This window comes from Syngnathus typhle, linkage group LG12, assembly GCF_033458585.1.
Source record: "Syngnathus typhle isolate RoL2023-S1 ecotype Sweden linkage group LG12, RoL_Styp_1.0, whole genome shotgun sequence".
NCBI lineage: Eukaryota > Metazoa > Chordata > Actinopteri > Syngnathiformes > Syngnathidae > Syngnathus > Syngnathus typhle.
This window is the reverse complement of record NC_083749.1, coordinates 7,533,973-7,556,256: the sequence shown is the minus strand read 5'-3', so window position 1 is coordinate 7,556,256 and position 22,284 is coordinate 7,533,973. Positions and strand designations below refer to the sequence as shown.

Here is a 22,284-nt window from a genome sequence, read left to right as displayed (position 1 = left end):
ATGTTGCCAACACAAATAGCAAATATTTCGGCATTATAGAGACAGAGTGTCTGTTGAGTTGAAAGATGAGCTGCAGTACTGTACATGCCTCCTTATGCAGTGAAGAGAGCATGAAAGGCAGTGTCCCTGTAGTGGAGGTTGCAGACAGATTCTCTCGAGGGAGGAGACCGCTTTACCAAAACATTGCCCCATTGGCTATTGGAAGCCCCTCCTATCCCGCCTCCTCGACTTCCATTCATTAGGATTATAAAAGCCTCCCCTTGGCGGAGTCAAACTGACAGACTCATGGCTCTCGTTGCTCTCGCTACTCACAATCCAGAAACCAGCAAGTGAGAGCATTAAGACACAGACTCAAGTTACTGGGAAGGGAGGAAGCAGCATTTTGGCTCAATCGTGTGGCACAGAGTTTCTGGCGAATGGGTCACACCATGAGGAATCTGGCAGAGATGGGGTTACTCAAGAACCGCTCTGCTTTTATCTGCAGGCCCACCCCGGAGGATGCACTCAAGTGGGGGGACTCGCTTGACAAGCTGCTGGCACACAAATGTGAGTGACTTTAATTCATTTCTCTTGAACTCTTCATGCATGTGGTTGGGTCCAGTGAGAGGACAAAGAGTGCACTCTTTGGGGCAAATTTGAAGCATGCATCATCAACACAAACACATGAAACATAGTCTTTGGCCAGCAAGTTAATCCCAGTTGCAACGCAGAGAAACCCAAGATGACTCTTAGAAGTATTCCCCGACCACCACCTCGTTCAGTATTCATCAAGGCAGAGTAGCTGACGTAAATCCATCGCTACATCTGTTCCTCATTCCGCATGTAAATTCCTCTCTTCCGCGGAGTGAGGTAAGACCCCAGCCTGCCTTGGATCTTGCTTATCAAGACCACTGCTTGAGCCATGGGAACGGAAAGGTGCAGGCGGGGAGGTGTGGGCAGATTCGGCTTCCTGCCATTCTCCCTCGGAGATGCGGTCTTCCTCAAATCATTAACTCGGGGCTGAAAAGTCCACCAGCTGTATAGGCTGCAGTCTCGTTGGTGTAGAACACCCCTGTCTTTGTACGAGGTAATTGCCGGGGACAAGGTAGACGAAAACCTGTTTTTAGTGCAAATACTCAAGAATCAGGCCCAATGTTCCCATGTTGAAGACTTTCCAGCTTTAAGGTTCTTACTTAAGATGGTTTATTTCATAAAATTTGCAAAATCCAGAATGACTAGTGCCATTCTGCAAGACCCGGTAAAAGGTGTGCAGCTTTTAAGGTTCGGGATTCCGCCGACAAAAACAATCAACAATTTTAGTGCCTCACCTTTTGAGGCTAGAAGATGTGTGACTATTTCCTAACAACGTGGAATTCTGTGCAGGTTTTGAGGTTTCACTTTGAGTGCAGATAATAATACCATTCAAGTATTAGGTCTGTAGTTTGGAAGATTGCTTTCTTTGTTTCCTTCGAGGTGTCATTATTCCAACCACATGACTCAAACCAGTAGATCTATTTTTGGGCTCTTCAAGTCCAAGGAGCCGTTGTCATGGAGTCCAAGTCAACCTTCCATTTGTTTATCTTCCACCTCATCATAATCGTTACTCTTTCCCTTTCTCTCACTGCTCCCCTTCAGATGGTCTGGCAGCTTTCAGAGCGTTCTTACGTACTGAGTTCAGCGAGGAAAATCTGGAATTTTGGCTGGCGTGCGAGGAGTACAAGAAGATTAAGTCGCAGTCCAAGATGGCTTCCAAAGCAAAGAAGATCTTTGCAGAATACATCGCTATCCAGTCTTGTAAAGAGGTGAGAATTGAAGCAAGTATCCACTTTGATTTTTGATTTTCTTTCCATTAACGTCCCCTTTCTTCTGATTTAGGTGAACTTGGACTCGTACACGCGGGATCACACGAAGGACAACTTGCAAAATGTGACTCGCTCCTGCTTTGAGCTGGCGCAAAGGCGGATATACGGGCTGATGGAGAAAGACTCATACCCCCGTTTCCTGCGTTCAGAACTCTACTTGGACTTGATCAACCAAAAAAAGGCCAGCTCCACTTCAACGTCCTCTTCGTCATAAGAGGAAAACGATTCTCCCCAGAGGAGAGCGTGATTGGGATGCCAAGTTTCTTCTGTCATGCCTTTTTTTTTTTTACGTTTTGTCTATCATCCTGTTTGCTATAATGTCTTGTTTGTTTTGGGGTGGTTGCAGGAATGCTAACGGCACTGCAAAATAATGTAGTTTACTCATCAAATGGATGGACTGTTTGACATAGAAAAAAAACCTAATTGAGGGCCTAAGCTCAGTGCTTGTCAGATCACTGTCTTTTTAAGAAAGAAGAATTTAGGGCGGAGTTTTTGAAAAACAACAACAACCTGCAGACACGAAGACAGTCCGGTACTGTTTGTCACTTTTTATTTCTTGTATTGTAGTCCTTTTGTTTCTTCAACAACGTCCATGGTGAAACCACTTGCGAACTGTTGGTACGACAAAATCGCCCCTTCTTCTTTTCCGCAACGTCTTGAAGAGAATTGAAGCTCTGTTTTTGGATCATCTACGACCCGTCTCAATGACTGTGAGAAATATGGACAAAGAATGCACATGGGTGGACTTATTTAAGACTTGAAAAGTCGTATTGACAGCAAGAACAAAAGGACAGAGAGGAGAAGCTCAATGCCATTTCCCTTCAAACACATAATCGTAGCTGATAAACAAAGAAGCATCTCTCTCAGGACATGGTTTCAATTTCTCTGACTGATGTTTTTGTTTCCAGGCTTTATCAACTTGCACTCCTCCCATACTTATACTGAGCAATACACAACAAAATAACTTGGAAAAATGTCACTTTGCCTATTTATTTAGAGTCAAAAGGTAACCGGCTGGACACCTACAAAAGCACTCGGCTCAGAGCTTTCCTCTTATCCACCAAACAGGTCCAATGCTGTCCTGAATTTAAGTGCAATATTTTTATTTTTCATGTTTTATTATTATTATTGTTATTATTATTATTGTTGTTATTATTATGAGTTTGTTCTTTTATTTTGGTGGGGGGGGGGGACAAGTGGCTTTAGCTCTCGATTAACCTTATATGTTAGGAGAGGAAAATTAGAGCGCTAAGTTTTACTTAACAGTGAAAACTCTCTACAAACCTGTAAGTTGTTTCATGAATTTAAAGCAAGTTATGATTTTAACTGTGTGTTTGCCCCCTGGCAGCGGGCCGCCGGGAACTTTATGGTTGTACATATAATTCTTGAAAAAAAACTATGTGATAAAAGAAGCAAAAAAATGACATAGACAGGAGGTTGCCACTGGCTGTGAAGGTGGGATTCAGCTGTATTTATGTAAATAAATATAAGAGACTCAAACTATAAGATGACATTTAATGTTGACGAATAACAAAATAGATGACGAGCAAGAACGGGCAGCCCTTTTTTCCACTCTCTCTCTATTCCAGTCGAATAACGAATAACACTGCTTGTAAGAAGTTTTCTGAATGCATTCGATCATTTTCACACTTTACAAGTCAAAATGCATCTTCTGTGATATCAAGTGAAAACAGTAGATTGCATCTGGTGTCAATGCTAATGATAAAATAAAATGATCAGCTGAACAAGTCAACATGTGTTGTCCTTGCACTACTTTTTTTTAATTTGTTTTTACAATGATGTCCGCTAACATCACAAACGACAAGATGGGTCAAACATCGGAGCAATGACACGAGTTAGCATACGCTATAAAAAAACGGTGAGTGAAATTGACTTGGAAAAAAAATGTTTTTCCACTCATAAATTCTAAGCAAATTTTACAAGGAGATATTTTGCGTAAATGTTACTATAGTTTATGAAAAAACAAACAGACACACAAGTGATGACGATTGAACCCTGAACATCAGCCGTTTCTTAACCCGGAGGTCATGCAATTGCCCTCTATTCCTTCATTAGCATTTGTTTTTCAATAAACTCCAAAACTTTTAATTTTCTGAACGGAAAAACTGTACTGGTTATTTTTAAGTAAATTTTACTCTTTTTTTTTTTTTTTTACAGTGACTGACTGCAGATTTCTCATGTTTTTTTTTCTACACGAAAGTGACCATCAAAATAGTGTATATCATTTTATTAAAACAATTCTTTTCCGGCCACTATTGTGGCATCAAGGGCATTAAGTGTGAAAACTGTGGCAAACGAGTTACGACTTAACAGGATGAATAAGAAAACACAATTATTATATAGATATATCTAACATTATGATTGACATTTAATTACTGCCACAACAATACAAGACAACCTCTAATAAAAATACTTGTCGGCATGCTGGGAAATAATTAATGTGCTTCTCGGCATGCTGGGAAATTGACTTCCCCTTCCTGGTACTACAACACCAAATATGGAAGGAATGGCAGTCCTTCAATTTGGATATTCTAGTGGGATCCTCAGGTGAGTTTTGTTGTTTAAATCACACCAGAAAGTTAGCAGCTACCTGCCAGGAGGAAGTTGGAACTAAGAAACAATTAGGCTCTGGCAATAATACTGTGAGCCAACTTTATGAATTATAATTAGCAGGCTTTTAGACTATATGACAGTTTGACTTGATTGTTTGCTTCTAACAATCATTAATCTAAAAAAGGATTGATCAAGTGAGAAATGTTATTTATATACTGGGCTGCTGTTTTGTGTTCCTCACCATTGCTCTTTGTTACATTTAAAACTGGGAATTTGCCTATGTGATGAACAGAAGATGTGTAGATTAAGATAACATGCTAACCTGGTCAGGCTTTATAATACAATAAAATTATTTACTGAATACAATAAAAAATACAAAGAATCACTGATGACTGTTTTACAGAGAAAATTAATACATTTTGGTCTGTTTTGTCTATTATGATGTTTTAATTATCCATCCATCCATTTTCTGAACCGCTTAGTCCCCACGGAGGTCGCGGGAGTGCTGGAGCCTATCCCAGCCATCATCGGGCAGTAGGCGGGGGACACCCTGAACCGGTTGCCAGCCGAGAGACAAACAACCATTCGCACTCGCACTCACACCTAGGGACAATTTGGAGTCTTCAATCGGCCTACCAAGCATGTTTTTGGAATGTGGGAGAAAACCCACGTGGGCCCGGGGAGAACATACAAAATCGGAATTATAAATGTTGTGATATGATCGACATCGAATAGGATTTTATTCACAAAATAGAAAAGTTAAACACCAAAATTCCCTTATTTGACTTGGGATAATTAATTGTGCAGGCGCCAGGGTTTGCAAGTTTGAGAACGACTGTATGTCTTCCTTATTGTTTTTGTACGATTTGGGCGATTGGTCGAGACACAAGAAGGCTTTGGGTGTTGTCAGGGTGGGATTAGCGGAAACAGTAGGAGCTGTGTGCTGCCATTGCACGTGTTTGTGTGTTTGTCTTAAAATGAGGGGGTTGATCAGTCTGAAGTGGCGGTGCTGCTCTTAATCTCCTTTAGCAGCTGCCATCTGTTTTGACACAGTTTCTTTTTGGCTCGTGTTCTTTCACCCTCTCTCTATTATTTTATTTTTCTTTAAATTGTCACACTTATGAGTGAGGGAAGTTCCTGTTCTCTTCCAGAATCCCCTTTGTCCACATTTCCTTCCTGCTGTTGTCTGTGCAAACACTAGCGCCGTATCTGCCAGTGTTTTGGAAATTCAGCTGTCATGAGTTTTTCCTTTTTCTCTTCGTCTTTTACCCAAATATGGCCGCATTGGGGTTCCTCTGCTGTTTCTTATCTTATAACAGTTATTGGTCTATGTCATGACTTTGACTTTTAGTATCTTTATTTGCAGCTTTTCAATGTTGCGTAATATTTTATTGTGTTTACACTGCGAGGAAATCCTCCTTTTTGTGTGTGTGTGTGTGTGTGTGTGGGTTCCTGTTGCTTTCTATTCGCAACAACCTTGACAGGAACCTCGCAGTAAATACACTCAAAGAGGTGATGCTTTTTTTATTATTATCATTAAAAGATTCAGAACTTGCGTAATATGTCACAAGAGAGAGAGAGAGAAAGAAATCGAGGCCAAACAATACAAACGCACTGGTGACAGAATAGAGCAGCAATGAAATTCTCAATATGTTCAGCCCTCATTAGCAGGAGAAAAAGTTTGATAGCACAGCATTAGTTATCTGGGAAGGAGACATGTTTCCAATTAGGCCAGAGTTGAACTCCATACCTCTGAACTATGAGGCAGACGTGTTAGCCAGTGCACCACCGTGCTGCCCAGCTAATTTCTTTTTTTCAAAATTGAAGGCGAGCCATCTCATCCCACTGCAGCATCATGCATGAAAGGCACCTGAGACTCATTCCTGTGAGACTATGCAATCATATTAAATATGATATGTAGCCTACAGATTGTATTATTTCAAATTGTCTGTTGTGCTGTATAACCACAGTAAGACTATTTGCATTTTGGGGGTGATTGTGTTGTTTGTTTTGAGTCATTTTTCTGGAGAAGAATAAAATAAACAATCTTAGCTCTTCTTTGCCAAGTATTTCAGAAGAATATGAATATGCAATTTTAAATGAGAAGATTACGCACCCTTCCCAAATCAGTTGAGTGTGCAAAATTTCTAAGCAACGTACGTCTCTTGAGAATTCGTAAATCTCAACTTCAATGAGGCTGTACCTCAGATAACAATGATTAATTTTTCTCGCCTCTCTTGTAAAGGCATCCATTTGTCAAGTCGTGGATGAAATGCTGCCAGATTTCCTCAGTCAGGCACACTGGAGAAAAATTCATCCCAGCTTGACTGAGCTGAGGGGGCCGTAACAACACTGGCCTCAGATTTATTGTGAAATATTTTCAACTTGGCACACTCGTCTTGGAAAGCAGCGCAAACATTTGTCCGCTAGTTTCCATTGCTGGCGCGGAGCTCTGTAAGGAAGTCGGCATGCGTCAAGGGAGCTTTTGACTTTGACATGGCTCTGGGTCGTAAGAGTCGAGATAAAAACATGTTGCGTTTTGACATTCAACCCAGAGACATAGAAATGGCCCACAAGAGGATTTTGGCCTGTTTTTACAATCACACAATCTATTTTTAGCACAGACATCGAAAGGGAGAAGAGGTAGAAGCCAGACTCGGTTTTCCTTCCAACCAAACACTTTAAATGATGAATGTCGTCCGTACTGAGCTTCAATAATGCACTTTGCAAATAGGATTGCAATCAACTGACTTCATCAGATGGTTTTTGTAGACCTAAATATCCTAAAGAAAATATTTTGGTGACTAATCCTGTGGTTAAATTTATTGCTTTTGTACTATGACTTGTTGTTTTTGAGTATTTTAAGTAAATCCTTTGCGAAGAAAACTATATTGCACCAGAGTAGTGAAAAATATAAAAGTTATTTCTCTTGATAAGTACAAACTTGAAAAAAAAATTCAATTTTGCTTACCCAAAAATGCCAACCCAAGTTGTGAAGTTTCAGTATAGTGTGGTACCCCATATTTGAAACTTCACTGTCAAGGAAGAGGAAATTCATCTGACTAGGAGTATCACGTTCAACACTTCTTATTCCCTTCCAAAAAAATCTGCTTCCAAGTTATCACTCAAACTTTAAGTGCTTTATTTTTATTACAAGATCTCTCATTTCCTTTTGGTCTTAGAATTACACTACAGAGCCAGTTCAGATTTTTCTAAGAAAAAAAAAAGGGAGAATAATTTAAAAATAAACATTCCAGCTAAACAATTACATATCTTTGATGTACATGATACAGTAAACCAGCAAGGCTTTTTTCTTCCCCAAACATAAAAATATTCTGAATCTTTCTTAATGCCACGTGGATTTTCTTCTTGACTAGCTAATTATTTCTCCTGTCTTGTGCTTGGATTCCCATCAGTGAGTTGTTAGTGGTTTGTGTGATCATGCGATGTAATGTGTCATCTTAAGGGAAGAAGCACAAATGAATCAAGCGCTTGATGTCAACGCACGATCTCCTACCACGTACATTACAACTGTGTTTGACTCATAGACCGCTTCATGGCGGATAATGATGTTATTCTTATGATGTTAGTTGCTAGTGCAGAAGAAAGCGCAACTGTTTAAGAAGGAAAGTGAGCACAACCGGGAGAAACGTACGCACACAAAATATTTGTGTTTGGCCTCTGCGTCAATGCTTTTCTTGGAATATGGGACATCTTTCAAGAAAAATTGGATACTTTTACAAGCCCAACTTTCGTTTAACAAAAGTCTTTTTCAGCATGTTCCTGGGGAAAAAAAAGTTTCTTGCAGTTCGTTTCATATGACTGAAAGCTTGTTTTCCATCTGAATGGCCTCTTAGTAGTTGTTAAGCAAAATACGACAAACGTGTCATCTTCCAAGCAGTGGCATCAATACACAAGTGATTTTTTTTTTTCCCACCAAAATTGCAGTAATGCAGAAGATATTTCATGATACAGATGTTTAATTGAACTTTGTCTACATATTCAGGATTTTGTGTGTCCCAAAATACTCCTCTCACATATGGAGGAGCTCGGAAACCGTAAGAGCTTGGATTGATAGACCTTGGCGGAGGCCTGCATTCATTATTCTGGTTTCATTTAGTGTCATGCACAACAGCTTCCCAAAAAGATTGAGAAGATCTGGAGGATTTGGTTTTAATCACACCAACTAATAAGTCAAAGTCAACCAAATACAAAACACACGGAAGAATGTTTTGATTTGCCCACTTCCAGGGAACTTTAGGGAGTTATTGGACACTCTTGCTGAAAATCTAAATTACAAATCCAGGAATTAAAAATAATATTGTTATTAAAAGTCAGCTCCTGGCATTAACACCACCTGAAGGACACACTAGTTGTGGCCTTGGCAAGGGTCTGCGTTCCAATGAGTGCTCACGCCATGGTACTAAGTGATCACATCCTCATCTACAAATAACCTATTTTCCAGTAGGCGTCTAATATTATGAAACTTCCAGGAAGGTATGAATCCTGAGGGGGTTTTTTGTTTTAAGAAAGATGCCAGTAGACGTGTTCAGTCATGTTAGTAACTGTCAAGAACACATACTTGTTGCACATAAAATCAACGATGCAGAAAACCTCATTGTGTTGATTTTGTCTCTGATTGGCACTCACATTGATTTTCTTGATTTTTCACTTACAGCCAGTTTCTTTTGTTCAGCTCTTTCAGTTGATTACTCACTACTGTTCAAATCATGCCAACTATTCCTGTTCTCAGTTTGCTTGTGGTGTGCTTCAGGTTGTCTTCATCCATTCTGCTACTCTTTGCTAAAATTATTCATGGCAAGCCTTAATCCTTGGTTAGGCAACTCCGGTCCTGCATGTCTCACTGTTGCGACACACGTGATTTAAATGGTCGGATAATTTACAAGGTCTGCAGGAGCTGGATAACAATCTTGATCATTTGAATCAAGTGTGGGATCGAACACTGCATGCTATAAAATTCCCTGAACTGAATGTCTAGAGACTATGAATTGAGGACTACTGCTTGATAAATTGTTTCATCTCTCCTAGTCTCCTTAGTGTTGTATTTAACACATGGCGTCCAATGCTTTGTCCTTGAAAAAATGTTTGGAGTTGTCAGGATAAGTTGACACCGGCCATCTTGTCCTTCTTCCCGGTGGTTCTTTTGTTGGGTACATTTAGTACATGAGGATTTCCTTCAGATGTGGATAAACGTTTGTACTTTTCTGCTGGATTAGCCTCACACAAAACAGGTACATCTGAACATCCCCTTTCTTTTGTGGTGCAAAGGGAAACAAAGCATATGTCACCTGATCCAGCCCCCCCAAAAAAACACTTCCTTCACCTCACCTTAATAAGGTCAAATTACTCATTCAGCATCTACTTTCACATTGCTCTGGATTTTGTTGAGTTTGAGGCTTGGAATCCAAAAAGAGGCTCAATTGGGGGACACGCTCTAATGGAAAGGATTTCAATGCATGCGAACGGAATTATTTTGTAATTTTAAATTTATTTGTATGAACATGACCATAAAAATTAAAAGATCAACAAAGAAGAACTATAATCCTTGACCAACATAATAAGCTTGCAAACTTTTCTGCATTTTATTGCATTGCATTATATTTATGAAGTGACAGCATACATTCCATTTAACAAAAACACATTTCTAGGCATATTGTCTCAAAGAGAAAAGCGGCACGCAAGAGCATTTGATCTGGCAATTTGAAAAAGACATAAAAGCTGCAATTAGGAATGAAGGGGCCCTTAAAACCCCCTTTTTACCGCAAACTCTCAAGATGATCATCATTGTTTAACGCCATGCTACCCCCACATGAAATTTATGGTCGCCCATCTGCTTACTTGAGCTAGCTCAGAAATATGCCTGAAATCTAAACCAACTGTCTGACTTCCTGTTCAAGTTTGATCGCTGTTTTTTTTTTTTTAAACTTCCCATGGGTAGTGTAATTTTCTGACAAGTTGAGACTTCCTTTAGGCCATTCATTCATTTGAAAAATAAAAAACAGTGGTTCCAAGAGAGTGTAATAAAACGTCAGAGGGACAGTTTTAGAAACATATATATAGAAAATATAACAGAATGCTTTAAATGTCGAATGTACTAGACACGTTTGTTTGCTTGTCACATCTTATTTTCTCATAAATATAGTATAGGGTTCGGTGGATCGACTAAAACAGCCCTCGATAGGAAAAGGGCTGCCCACCAGTGCCTGACACATTGTTGCAGCAATTGATTTTCTGCCTCAGCTCCTCATGTTTGAACGATACATTAATTAGAGGCTGAACGCAAGCGTTTCATCATTGTCTGTCCTATGGAGAGCGTGCATACTCACGCCACTCTACAGCCTTTACGCGATCCAAATCGATATAGACAGATTAGGTGTACCGGGCTTCATCTGCAGGTGTTTGCCACAGCTCTGTGACGGATCCTCTTTTTCCATTTCCCCGTCACAGCCTCACCATTACGCAACATTTGTAAGTCTAACCAGACAGCCATGGCCTTTCTCTTGTTTTCCATTCAGTCACAAATCATTCCACTACCCAGTATAATGTACTTATTGTGTAGTATTTGAAGTAAAAGGGTCATATGTTTTGTCAAAAGACAGGTAGAAATGTTGACAGAAGGAGAGCTGCAATAAAAAGACGCATCTAGACAAGGGTATTTTTGTAACTCTAAATCAAACATAATTGTTTCAAAGTTGTGAAATGAGCAGAGAAATGTGCATGAGATACAGCTGACAGAAGTTTCACCCCTGAATCCACAAAAAAACGGAGAAAAATATTGGCCAACGAGTTCTGCAGTGTTTAGTTTATCTTCCATCACTAAAATGGTGCTGAATGGCGGTGAGTAATGCATTTGCTAGTCAAGGCCTCCTTCTGGAATTGTGAATCATTCCAGCCTGGGCAAGTTCATAAGCGGCAAAAAAAAAGAGGGAGTGATTTACATCTACGTGGATTAAATCGACTAATTGGATTTGTTGTCACGTCAACTAACAGACGCAGAGATGACCCAACAAAATATCCACTACTTCTCCTTCAGCCCTGCAGGGGGCAGAGAAAAAACAGTCGGATCACAATTAACTAAACTTCCTATCAGATGCCAGGGACAGCCATATTCCCTGCAGACCAGTATAAAAGCTGGGGATCAAGGAAGGGAAAGCTTCTTAGTGGAAGAAAGAAAACTTAAACAGAGAAAGCAAAGAAAAGAAACTCGAAGAGACTCCTCAGTTCCTGGTCATACGCAAATGGTAGGAAATGTTTAATTTGTTTGAATTGTTTGGTTTGGGTTACAAGACCAAGGGCCTTTTTCAAGTTGGGGCAAAGAACTGGGGAGAATCAGGACATCAGTCCACCATTACGGCAAGATGCGATGACACACCACTCTGGGCGGCTCAGTTCAGTTTTCACAACTCACAAAAAAGTTAGGAATGTTCAGGTTTTGCTGCAATTTTAGAGCAACCTAAAATCCCCTTACCGTCACTGTAATGAACATCTGGATTAAAATTGTCTCCACTTTTGAATGCATGGCATCTTTTTCAGTACTTTTCGGACAACTTGATGTTCTCTAACAAGGGGCTAGATGATCTTGTCAGATGAAAGACCTCCTACTCTTCCGAGAAAAGTTTTTCCTTGAAGTATCTTTTGAAAAGCCATTACTGAAAAAAGGCAGGATGGAGTATGCACATATTAGACCGCCAGTACTGCAGAGTGGAATGATACACACTTGGTACTTTGCCACCATTATATAATTTAAGAAGGAGGCTCCAGAATAAAGAAGTAAAAACTACATAAATCCATCTTAAACCCTGGATAATGATTCATTCTGTGTAAAATCCTCATAGTTAAAAGTCAGTTACATTTTATAAGTATTCAAAAACAGACTCAATGGAATTGTTGAGTTTGCATAGTTAGTGTCTGACAAATGAATGAGTCGTTGCCATTTGTCATATCATTCACAACGTGTGGGTGGATGCGGGTTGTGGAGGATCAGAAGCTGGCACAACAGCAGCTGTTCACCAATAGCGTCGGGCCTAAAGCTGTGACTGCTAATTTCTTAATGGTACATTCATATGCTACGGGGGCAGAAATGGATTTTCAACGTCATGTAAAAATAGACCAAGAAATGAAGGTGGTTGGGTGTGCAAGAAAAAAAGAGGGTGTGAATAATGAGGTAGAACATCTGAATGAAAGAGGGTGGATTAGCAGAAACGAGGAGAATGATTTATTTTTGGGCACCAATTATAAATCAGAAAAAATAGTAATGTTAAATTTGACTTCATTCATTAGAAAATGTCAAACCTGAGTATTTTAATCCTCTAATCCTCGCTTTACCTTTACAAAGCATGACTATGCCAGTCCAGGGGGATACTTAATTGTCAAGTCCAAAAATTTGGGGAAGGTGCAGGTGTCAATCATGGTTCTCCTCAGACTGCCACCAACTCCAACCCTGACCCAAACCCTACTAACCTGAACTGAAATCTAGTCTGACCAGTTTTAGTGCCTTAACCCCATCCTGACCCTTATCCATAATTCTAGCCCTAACTCTACCCTCATCTTTTTTTTTTCTGCATTTCTCTTTGACCTATCAGGTCACTAGACCTTTTGTCGATCCAATCAATTCCTTGCTTTTCCTTGTCCCTCACCCACGTCTGTCCAAATGTCATTATAGGTCCTGGTTTGTCAGAGCCATCATCCCTTTTGGAGAATTTCTCATTGTTTTGCTATCATTTATGTTCTCCCAACTATGTTGTATTCAAAGTTATTTCGGGATTTGCTATCTGTGTGACTTTGTTTTGCAGAAAGAGTTCACCTGCAGGTTATGCATAAAAAAAAAAAAGTCAGGATTCCCTTTTGAGAAATATCTGAAGCTGTTTCCATGTCTCGAACGGAACATGGGCGATGTGTAAACAACTTTTGGTGTCACAAATACCTATTTGAGTTCAGGATTTTATCTTGGTCAGGATCTTCTGGTACTGAAAGCAGCTGTTTGGCAGTGGGAGGAACAGAAAGGAAGAACATTTCAAACAACAGGAAGAACTTCTAAAAACATATTTAAGTGACTGAATAGACACGGGTGAGTCTGTTTAGGTACACTGTGTCTGCAGCAGCTCCTTATGTTGTTTACGGTCGTGGAACATTTTCAGAGCGCACCATCACGCAAAAGTAATGTTGCATTATTGAGTGGAAACAGTTCCCAACCAGCAACTTTCAATGTTTGTTTCTTTTTGTAGATCATTCGTAAAAAGACACAAATATGATCAACGTACTCAAATAGACAAATGGTCTACTGTCCCTATGCTCCAATGTTTGCTTGTACCAAAAAGTAAATGTATGACTCCGCTGACCAAATTTAATTCATCAATTATTTGGATTGCACGGGTTCAAACGCACACTATTTTTAAAACTAATGTGGAAAAATCCTGTTAATCCAGAACAAGAGTGCATGCTAAGTTTCCTCCGCTGACTTCCAATAACAAGGGAGCAGCAGGCATGCAATCCATCTGTGCCCCATCTTTGCTTTAGCATATTTACCGTACATTTGTTTTCAATTCGGGTTCTGTTCTGGAATTCATTCACAAAAACTTTCTTGAAAGTCCCAGGAAAGATTGCTTTACTATACTTCATGGTTGTTTATGTTACTTTCCCCTTGTGAGGCCTTCCTTGATTGCTGCTTTTTTTTTTTTTACGGGAAATTGATAGACTGTACTCTCTCGCTGGTTACGTCAGCTAGATCCAAATACTTGCAGATGGATGCAAGAAGTACTCGGAGGTTCCTGAAATTAGTTTGTTTTTGTGTCCCATGCATTTCCTGTAGCTGGAGAATTTTATGTTATTTAAAAAGTGATCATGGAAAAAAAAGAGAGTCTCTGATGAGATTTACGTCTTTTGTGATTTAGTTGTTTGATCATAAAAGAGCTAAGATGGTAATTTTTTTTTTCAAGATCATTGTCAAATAAACATTCTCAAGAACAGTCTACATGAGATCCCTGCCATTTCCAGTATTTTGATGTCCTGGTGTTATGTTCCGTAATTATCCTGCTATTGCACGAGAGGAAAAAGCGATTGTCGTCATCATTCTTTTGGCAAATTGGATGCGCTGGTAAGTACTATTCCATTTTTCTGAGAGCGGGACACCCAGGGGCACAAACAGGCTCTCCTTTTCAGTGCAAATGTCAAGAGCAGAGTGCAGATTCACCTTATAGTGCTCAACCTAACAGGGGCAAACATCCGGCCCCCACCCATAATTGTCTTACCTAATATCACACTGCTTAATGTCAGCATGTACCTGCAGGAGAACAGAAAGTGTTCAGTCAAGCTCGAGAAGAGATAGGCAAATCGTTTTAAAAGTCATTTATCTGAACTGCTGATGACGAGGAGGAATTTGCTATTTTTTTCTAATAGCAGAAATATTCTCAATGCTGCATAATGAGGTCTTTTTGTTTTTTTTATCGTTCAAACATTTCATTGTGCTGCAACAATCAATATGATTGGGCTCATCTGAAAGAGATTCAGGCTTATTATAGACAGGAAACTATTTTCCACCGTCTCTCGTTTGAGATTTGGTATCATTTCCCCTTTCTAATTTTGGTATTTCTTGACTTCACAGAGTTTCCCCCTTGGTCAGTGATTCACTCCTGCCATTCGTTTTTGCCCATGACTTTCCATTAGTATCCTAGCAACCGGGTTTCGATCTCTTTGGACAAGGTTGGGGGAAACTCCCCCGTCACCTTTTTTTTTTCATCATTAGAAAACAGGAGCCAAAGAAAACACGTCAGTGTCTTGACAAGTAAATTAAGGTGGCAGAATGGAACATACTAAGAAGTATGTGTATGAAATCACTTCTAGTCCAATTGAGAGTGCCGTCTTATGCTGCTTGTCTACATATTCTTGTGCCACTCAGCAAATTTGGTCATTGCGCACCATTCCTAACTTTGAAAATGTCATTTGTCGAGACAGTTGAAAACTGAAGACCCAGTGTAAATACCGTATTTTCCGCACTATAAGGCACACCTGAAAACCTCAAATTTTCTCAAAAGCCGACAGTGCGCCTTTATAATCCGGTGCGCCTTATATATGGACCAATATGGATTCGTGGATAAGGACTAATTTATTAAAGTACGCTTTACGTGTTTATTTTGTGTCTTGCGTGCTATTAACATTTGAGCAACGTTGAGTTATTGATATATTGTTATTGTTTTCACTATTTCGAGTGTTACTATATTGTGATTGCATTAACGTTTGAGGAACGTGGAGTTATTTATTCCATGCGCTTTATAATCCAGTGCGCCTTATGTTTGGACAAAGTTTTAAAATGGGCCATTCATTGAAGAAAATGAATGAATGAAAATACGGTACAGTATATAGTCGAAGATTACGGTAATAGTAAATCTAAGTGTCAACCTCATTTAAGCCAACCTTACCGCGTCTGTTAAAGTCTCCTGTGACTGATGTCGTCTGATAGGATGAACAAAAGTGATATGACATGAGCAATTTATTTTGATTCCCTTCTGCCTTGCTGAGCACTACCTTGAGGAACAATATTCTTAAAGGGTCAAAAAACAATTATTGGATTAGAATAGAAGAGACGCAGACTTCATGTCCAAACTCTCTGTTTTTCTAGGGTACCAAAGAAAAGGAGATCAATATAATCCCTGACAAGTCAAATTCTTCTGGAATTATTCTGATTTCCACCTTTTAGGCCTTCCGTGAAATCAAAAGCATTGTTATTTTTGTACTGGCAACAACTATACATGCCCCTTTTGTATTTTACTCCGAATCAGTGATAAGCTTGACGCCACGTAACCGTGTAAATTTGTGCTTTGAGGGCTGGGAGTCATAAGAAGCTGCCTTTGGCATCATCAGGAAGTGGCTTATCTTTCACTCGCTTATTGCATCATCCTGCTTGTGATTTATTGTGAAATCAGAATACTAAACGGGGGCGTAAACGATGTGTAACACATCACTCACATACTATATGTTTGTATATGAGTTTGCGTCAGAGTTTGAAAATGCAACAGTTTTTACACTTCACTTATTTCAATAATCTGTTTACATCCTCTTTGTGAATGACCTTGCAGTGAATAGTAACCGGAGTGTTGAAAGAGACGCAAAAACATTGCTGGCGGCAGCGAGATCATAAAGTGCATCACATCCTGACACCAAAATGAAAATGAGTGCATTTAACTATGATGTCATTTTGCATTTTTCATGGATGAATATGCATCATCCACTAAGGAGGAGACTTCCTTGGGGAGAACAGATTGCATCCCCCTATTAGTAATTCTAATTGAAAACGCCTTCATGTTGACAAATTTGGTTAGTTTTAAAAAGAATGCTCTTTAAAAGTTGATACTGTTAAAAATACAGAATTTTACTGGTAGCCCTGTCCAGCAAAATATTTTAGTCATATATTAGAACAGGAGTATTTACATATAAACTGATCTGTTTACTTGTTCCTGTAACCTGTTAAACTTAACCGGAAGCCTGTGGACACATTTAGGTGACTCCTCAATCACATTGTTACCCATAAATTAGATAAAAGGTGCTCGATCCCAGATTAGCGCTCACGTTTGATTTAGGGTAATCCTGAAAGCAGGCAGTGTCAGCAAAGAATTATTATTACACTGCATTCATAACCTGCCAGCGTCACTGGGGAGTGAATAGTGGTCCATTAAGGTTATTTGATGGCTATTTTTAGTTGACTGTATCAAAACAAAGGGATGACTAACATCACAATAATCCAGAGAATTATTTGATTTTGGTTTGGAGTATCGCACATATTAATGTACAAGGCAGTATTGATGAAAGGGGAGCAAATGTTATTGTGATTTTTTTGGGCATTATAATATATATATATATATATATATATATATATATATATATATATATATATATATATATATATAATAAAAAATTCTCGTAAAATAATGTAAAATATTTTTACTAATGGTCAGATTTTTCCTGACATCACTTTATCCTTATGACATAATCCTATTATTTTTCATTACATCAATAATATAACATTTATATATAGAATATGATATTATGTTATTGTTTTCAGTGCGGCCCTGATCCTCCTTTCTATCAACAAGGTAGCAATGATGCTGACAAGTCATTCATTGCTCCTTTCATGGGAATAGGGAGAAGATTTTACAGACAGGATACCGTCCTAGTAATGAGCAGCCTATTTCCCCCTTTCCACCAAGCCCGATTTACCTGTAGGTCAGTTGCATAATTCGCCGACAATTAGAGCATGTGCATGAGTAGATCTTTTCTGTTCCGCGCTGTGACGTAAATGGGGCTGAGCCGTTGGAAAAAGGAAGCATAACCACAATTGCAAAGCAATCGTGTCAGTCGCGGTGTCACAAGGTTTGCATACGCAAGTTTCCACATTTGCTCAGATTCCTGGGGTAAATTTAGATTATACTTGATAGTTTTAGACTGGAATGCATTCCTCAGTGTTGTTTATTAGAACTTTGTGATGTAATAATGTGACCCTGTGTCCTTTGTGGTGTTTGTGTCGCATATTTACTGCAAATATTTGTTTTTGGCCAGGGATTACACTCAGTGGACGTCTTCCAGGTAAAAAGGCGGAAGGCAATAGTCGGACACTTTTATTTGCAAGATGGCCTGCGTTGCAAGCGTTTTGTACAATTAGAAAGAAGCGATTGTTATGATACGTTATGGTTGTTATGGTTGGTGAGCGACTGCACGTACTATACGTGCCGATAAAGTAGGACATTGCTGGGAGTAATAAATGCTGCAGTGTTGAGTAACAGTGATGGTGTGAAAGCCTCAGAGTTCACAGCCGGGGCCATTTTCATTCACAAGTGAGGCGGGAGGAGGAACAAAGACTGCAGGAGAATGTAATACGTAAACAGGGAGTAAAGGCTGAAAATAGCCGGTCAGATGATGAGACAATCATGCAAAAGTCATAAGACCATTTTAAAGTCAAGCGAAACCAAAGGCCGGTATGGAAAGACTTTGGCCCGAGTTTTACATAATGCAAACTAAACAACATCTGTCAGTCGACTCCTATTGAACAATGGAAAACGAGGATAAAAATAAAAGCTGATGAAATCAGCTGTCCTCCCCCCCAAAAAAACATTTCACATTTTCTATGCTCATAGTTCAACAGTTTAAGGACTACTAAATGGATGGCATGCTAAATGGATGCATCCTGATTGCCGATAAATCTCCAAATAAGGTCAATTACGTCATTTCCCAGCATTCCTTAAAGTTAAACAAAACGCTCAAAATTGCATACAATGTTTTCCCAATTAAGTCTATAATGGGGTGGCTGGGGTATCTTCAGATTTTTTTAACATTTCCTATGGATGTGTTCCTAAAAGAGTGATCATTGAATGGAAAGAAAAGAAAAACTTACCATAATGAGAAAAGTCCCTGACTCAGAATGAAAAACTGGACCAGATGCTCGGCGGCCATCTGCGTCAACCAGTTGGCTTTACACAAAAGAATAATAACTACAGCATTTTACAGGTTTATAAAACATAAATTAGACCATGAAGCCTTCAGGGGACAATTGGAGAGACGTTAGCGAGCATTACATCATTGGCAGACTTTGTCCTTGAGATGCGCTCACCTCTTTTATCATACAGCCACCTGCTTAATGAGCTGCTTATTATAGACTGTTCATTTATACGAGGCCAAAGTATGGGTCAAGCAAACACACGTGTATCTGAGCCTTTTATTCATTAAGAGCTGCTGTCTCAAATGAGTGCACGACTAATGGGTAACTAACTGAAAGTTACAAACACCTTGAGAAGCCTCTTCTTAGTCATTAGTCCGATTATTGATGCCAGGGATTCCTTTTGTCCCAGGTCCCTAATGTTACAAAACGGCTTTATTTATTTATTTGCTTATTTATGATTCAAGACGCCATTTGACTCACCGCTACAAATTACATTCATTTCAGATGAGGCCAAGAAGTGAGTTTTCATTTTTTTATAATGAAGATTTGTTGCTTTGAGGTAAACGCTGAAAGTAACTTTTACAAAATCAAATGAATTGGTACCGAACATCCGATTTCCAATGAGAAATTCCTCAAAATAGTATTCTTCCATTTGAATTTCTCTGAGAGTCTTTAAGAGATGTGACCGGATATGTGTTGAAGGAAAGAGGAACCTAAATCATTCACAACCGGTATTTCCCTTCTGTTAGATGTCATCTGTGACATATTGTGCTTACAAGCATTTGGGCCAAACATTTCTTCCCTGGGTTAGAAACCTGCTCATCTGTCTGACAAAAGATTTTGTTAAATAAATTACGATTTATTCTGTAAAACAGCTGCCAAGACATATTTGCAACTCTTAACCGGAGGATGAATTTGCTTAGGAATTTTCGTTCCTGATCCAAGTGAGATGACCGTAGAACTTGGAAGAAAGGTTGTTTGGCGCACGTTCAATGAATGGCTCATTTTAAAACTTTGTCCATATATAGGGCACACCTTCAATGAATGGCCCATTTTAAAACTTTGTCCATATATAAGTCCATATATTTGGATACGCCTGCTGTAGTGGCTCAATATTCGTCCATATACAAGGCGCATCGGATTATAAGGCGCACTGTTGGCTTTTGAGAAAATTGGAGGTTTTTAGGTGCGCCTTATAGTGCGGAAAATACGGTACATGGACTATTTTTACCACTATTATGATTATTGTGTGTGTGCGTGTTCCATAATTTTTTTTTTTGAAAGGGGACTTGCGTGCCCAATATATTCATTTTGCATACAGCAGTTTTACCCATGCAAAGACAGACTCGTGAGCTGTCGGGTTGGAGTCATCATCAACAGGATATGAAACCATCTGAGATCAAATTTCTGTCTCACTTGACCATCTGCAGATTCTGGCAAGGATCTTTTTTGCTTTTCCCTCATACTTGGGATGCTTGTGATCAGACTAGTTTCCTGGCTTTGTTCTTACAGATGACAGTGTAGTTATTGTCAGACTATCTGAACCTATTATTGAATGGACTCGTGAGCATTCAGTCCCAATTGAATTACAGAGGAGACTCATATAGCAAGTCAAAATCGTCATTGAACGTATTATGTGCCAGTTTCTAATAAGATCACATCTGTGTGAACAGAGCTTTTGCATGTGTTTCTCTAGAAAGGTTAACACTCTATTTATATCCTTTAGGGAGGTGAGAAAAGGGAGGTTGTTCTCGAGATGAGTCACCTCTGGCTCAAATGACCAAAGAATGACTGACAGCAGGGGAGAGGGAAAAAATTCTAAGAATAGAAAGTCAGAACTGAACACAGTAGCTACAAATTGTACCTTACTGATACCAAGCACCAGACTTTGATAAGAAACTGTCCTGAATGTGCCCTGCTTGTCCAGAACAGAACTGTGTCTCTTTGCTCAGGGCCCTGACGTTGCACAGTTTGGAAATGAGTCAAATTGTTAGGGCTGGTGTGCCTCTCAGTTATTATTCATTAACATAATACCTAAAAAAAACAACAACAACACATTGCTTTTGACTGGAAATTACATCACGTGTTTAGGGCTCAGGTTTATTTTGTGCATATGATAAACAATAGTTTGTAAGATACAATTGTAGTGTTTGCGTTCTCACATTGTTGAATGTTATCTACATGGCTCGCTTTAACAAGGCATTGAGTAATTTACACAGTATCTTTCATGAAAGTTGAACCACACACAACACAATGGTTGTTTTTATTTACATTGTTTCTACCGTCTAATGTTGAGTGACAAGAACATGCATACTATCCGCAGGCCATTGTATCATAAATCAATTGTGGACATCAAACTATAATTAACTCACAATAATTAACTTTGGAAATGCCAGTATTGTAATGATCTATTTTTAAAGGCAGACTAAATTCTGTAACTAAAAAAATAGCTTTCGTCAGTTTATACATATTATTAGTAATGAGTCACTTCTCTTTTTTCCGAAGCAAAGTTGACATAGGTAACACAACTACAGGTTTGTCCATAAATAGGCTCAGTGACATTCATTGGCGTCAGTTGGAGAGGACCTGAAGTAGCATACACCATTGTCAGTGGGGAAATGATTTTTAAAACCTTATTAATTTTGTCCTGTAAAATTCCTTGTATGAAATTCCTTTTAGAAAGCACATAATGCTGGTGTCTTTTGTTGCTAAGGTATGTCCTTGTTAATTGACCATTCAAATAATAAGTCTAGCAGAATGTTATTCAGCTTCAATTTTGAGTTTTTGATAACCTTGGAGCTGCTTATTCAGAATAACATCACATTCTAGGATTGTTTTTCTAGGATTAACCACGAAAAAAAAGGACAAAGCTCTGTAAAGATCTTTTATTTTCAGAGAGAAAAAATATCTTAGCAAGGTCAGGTCTTGTGTATTCCTTTCCAGGGATGGCTCTGGAATTTTCTCTCTCCCAGGGCTAAATTGGGCTGAGAAAATAATCTATAAATATATTTTGGGATATCAAATAAAATGTAGGAGGTGACTGGCTGCCCTGCAACTGGCTGGTGACCAGAACCGGGTGGAGTCTGCCTTTCGCCCAATGTCAGCTGGGATCGGCTCCGGTACCCCCACTGCCCCCAACACAAAAATATCCTGGTTTATGACTATCTTAAAACCCCAGACTCTCTAGTCTGTCCCTTAGCAAGACAAAGATTCACCAAACTACTCCTCGTGTGCCGGAGTATCCCCACGCTCCAGTATCTGTATTTTTTTTTTTTTTTGGTCCACTATTGTGACTGATCAAATGCATAAGTACCATAGGTGAAATTTTGTGTATGTGATTTTTTTCTTCTTCTAAAAATGTTTACATTTATTCATTGATTAAGTGACTTAAATGGTTTGACCAGATGTTCCCATCCTCATTAT

General features: G+C 39.1%; 1 protein-coding gene across 7 annotated transcripts in view; it reads left to right on the top strand.

The window, feature by feature from the left end:
• rgs3a (regulator of G protein signaling 3a) overlaps nt 1–3,594 on the top strand; it is an 83,175-nt gene extending 79,581 nt beyond the window's left edge. For all 7 annotated transcript variants that reach the window (XM_061293321.1, XM_061293320.1, XM_061293319.1 and 4 more), the window contains 3 exons: nt 485–546; nt 1,615–1,781; nt 1,855–3,594. In XM_061293321.1, the coding sequence (XP_061149305.1) occupies nt 485–546; nt 1,615–1,781; nt 1,855–2,055 (430 nt within the window). In that variant the 3' untranslated portion in view covers nt 2,056–3,594. The remainder of the gene's footprint in view (nt 1–484; nt 547–1,614; nt 1,782–1,854) is intronic.
• Nucleotides 3,595–22,284: the final 18,690 nt, after the last annotated feature.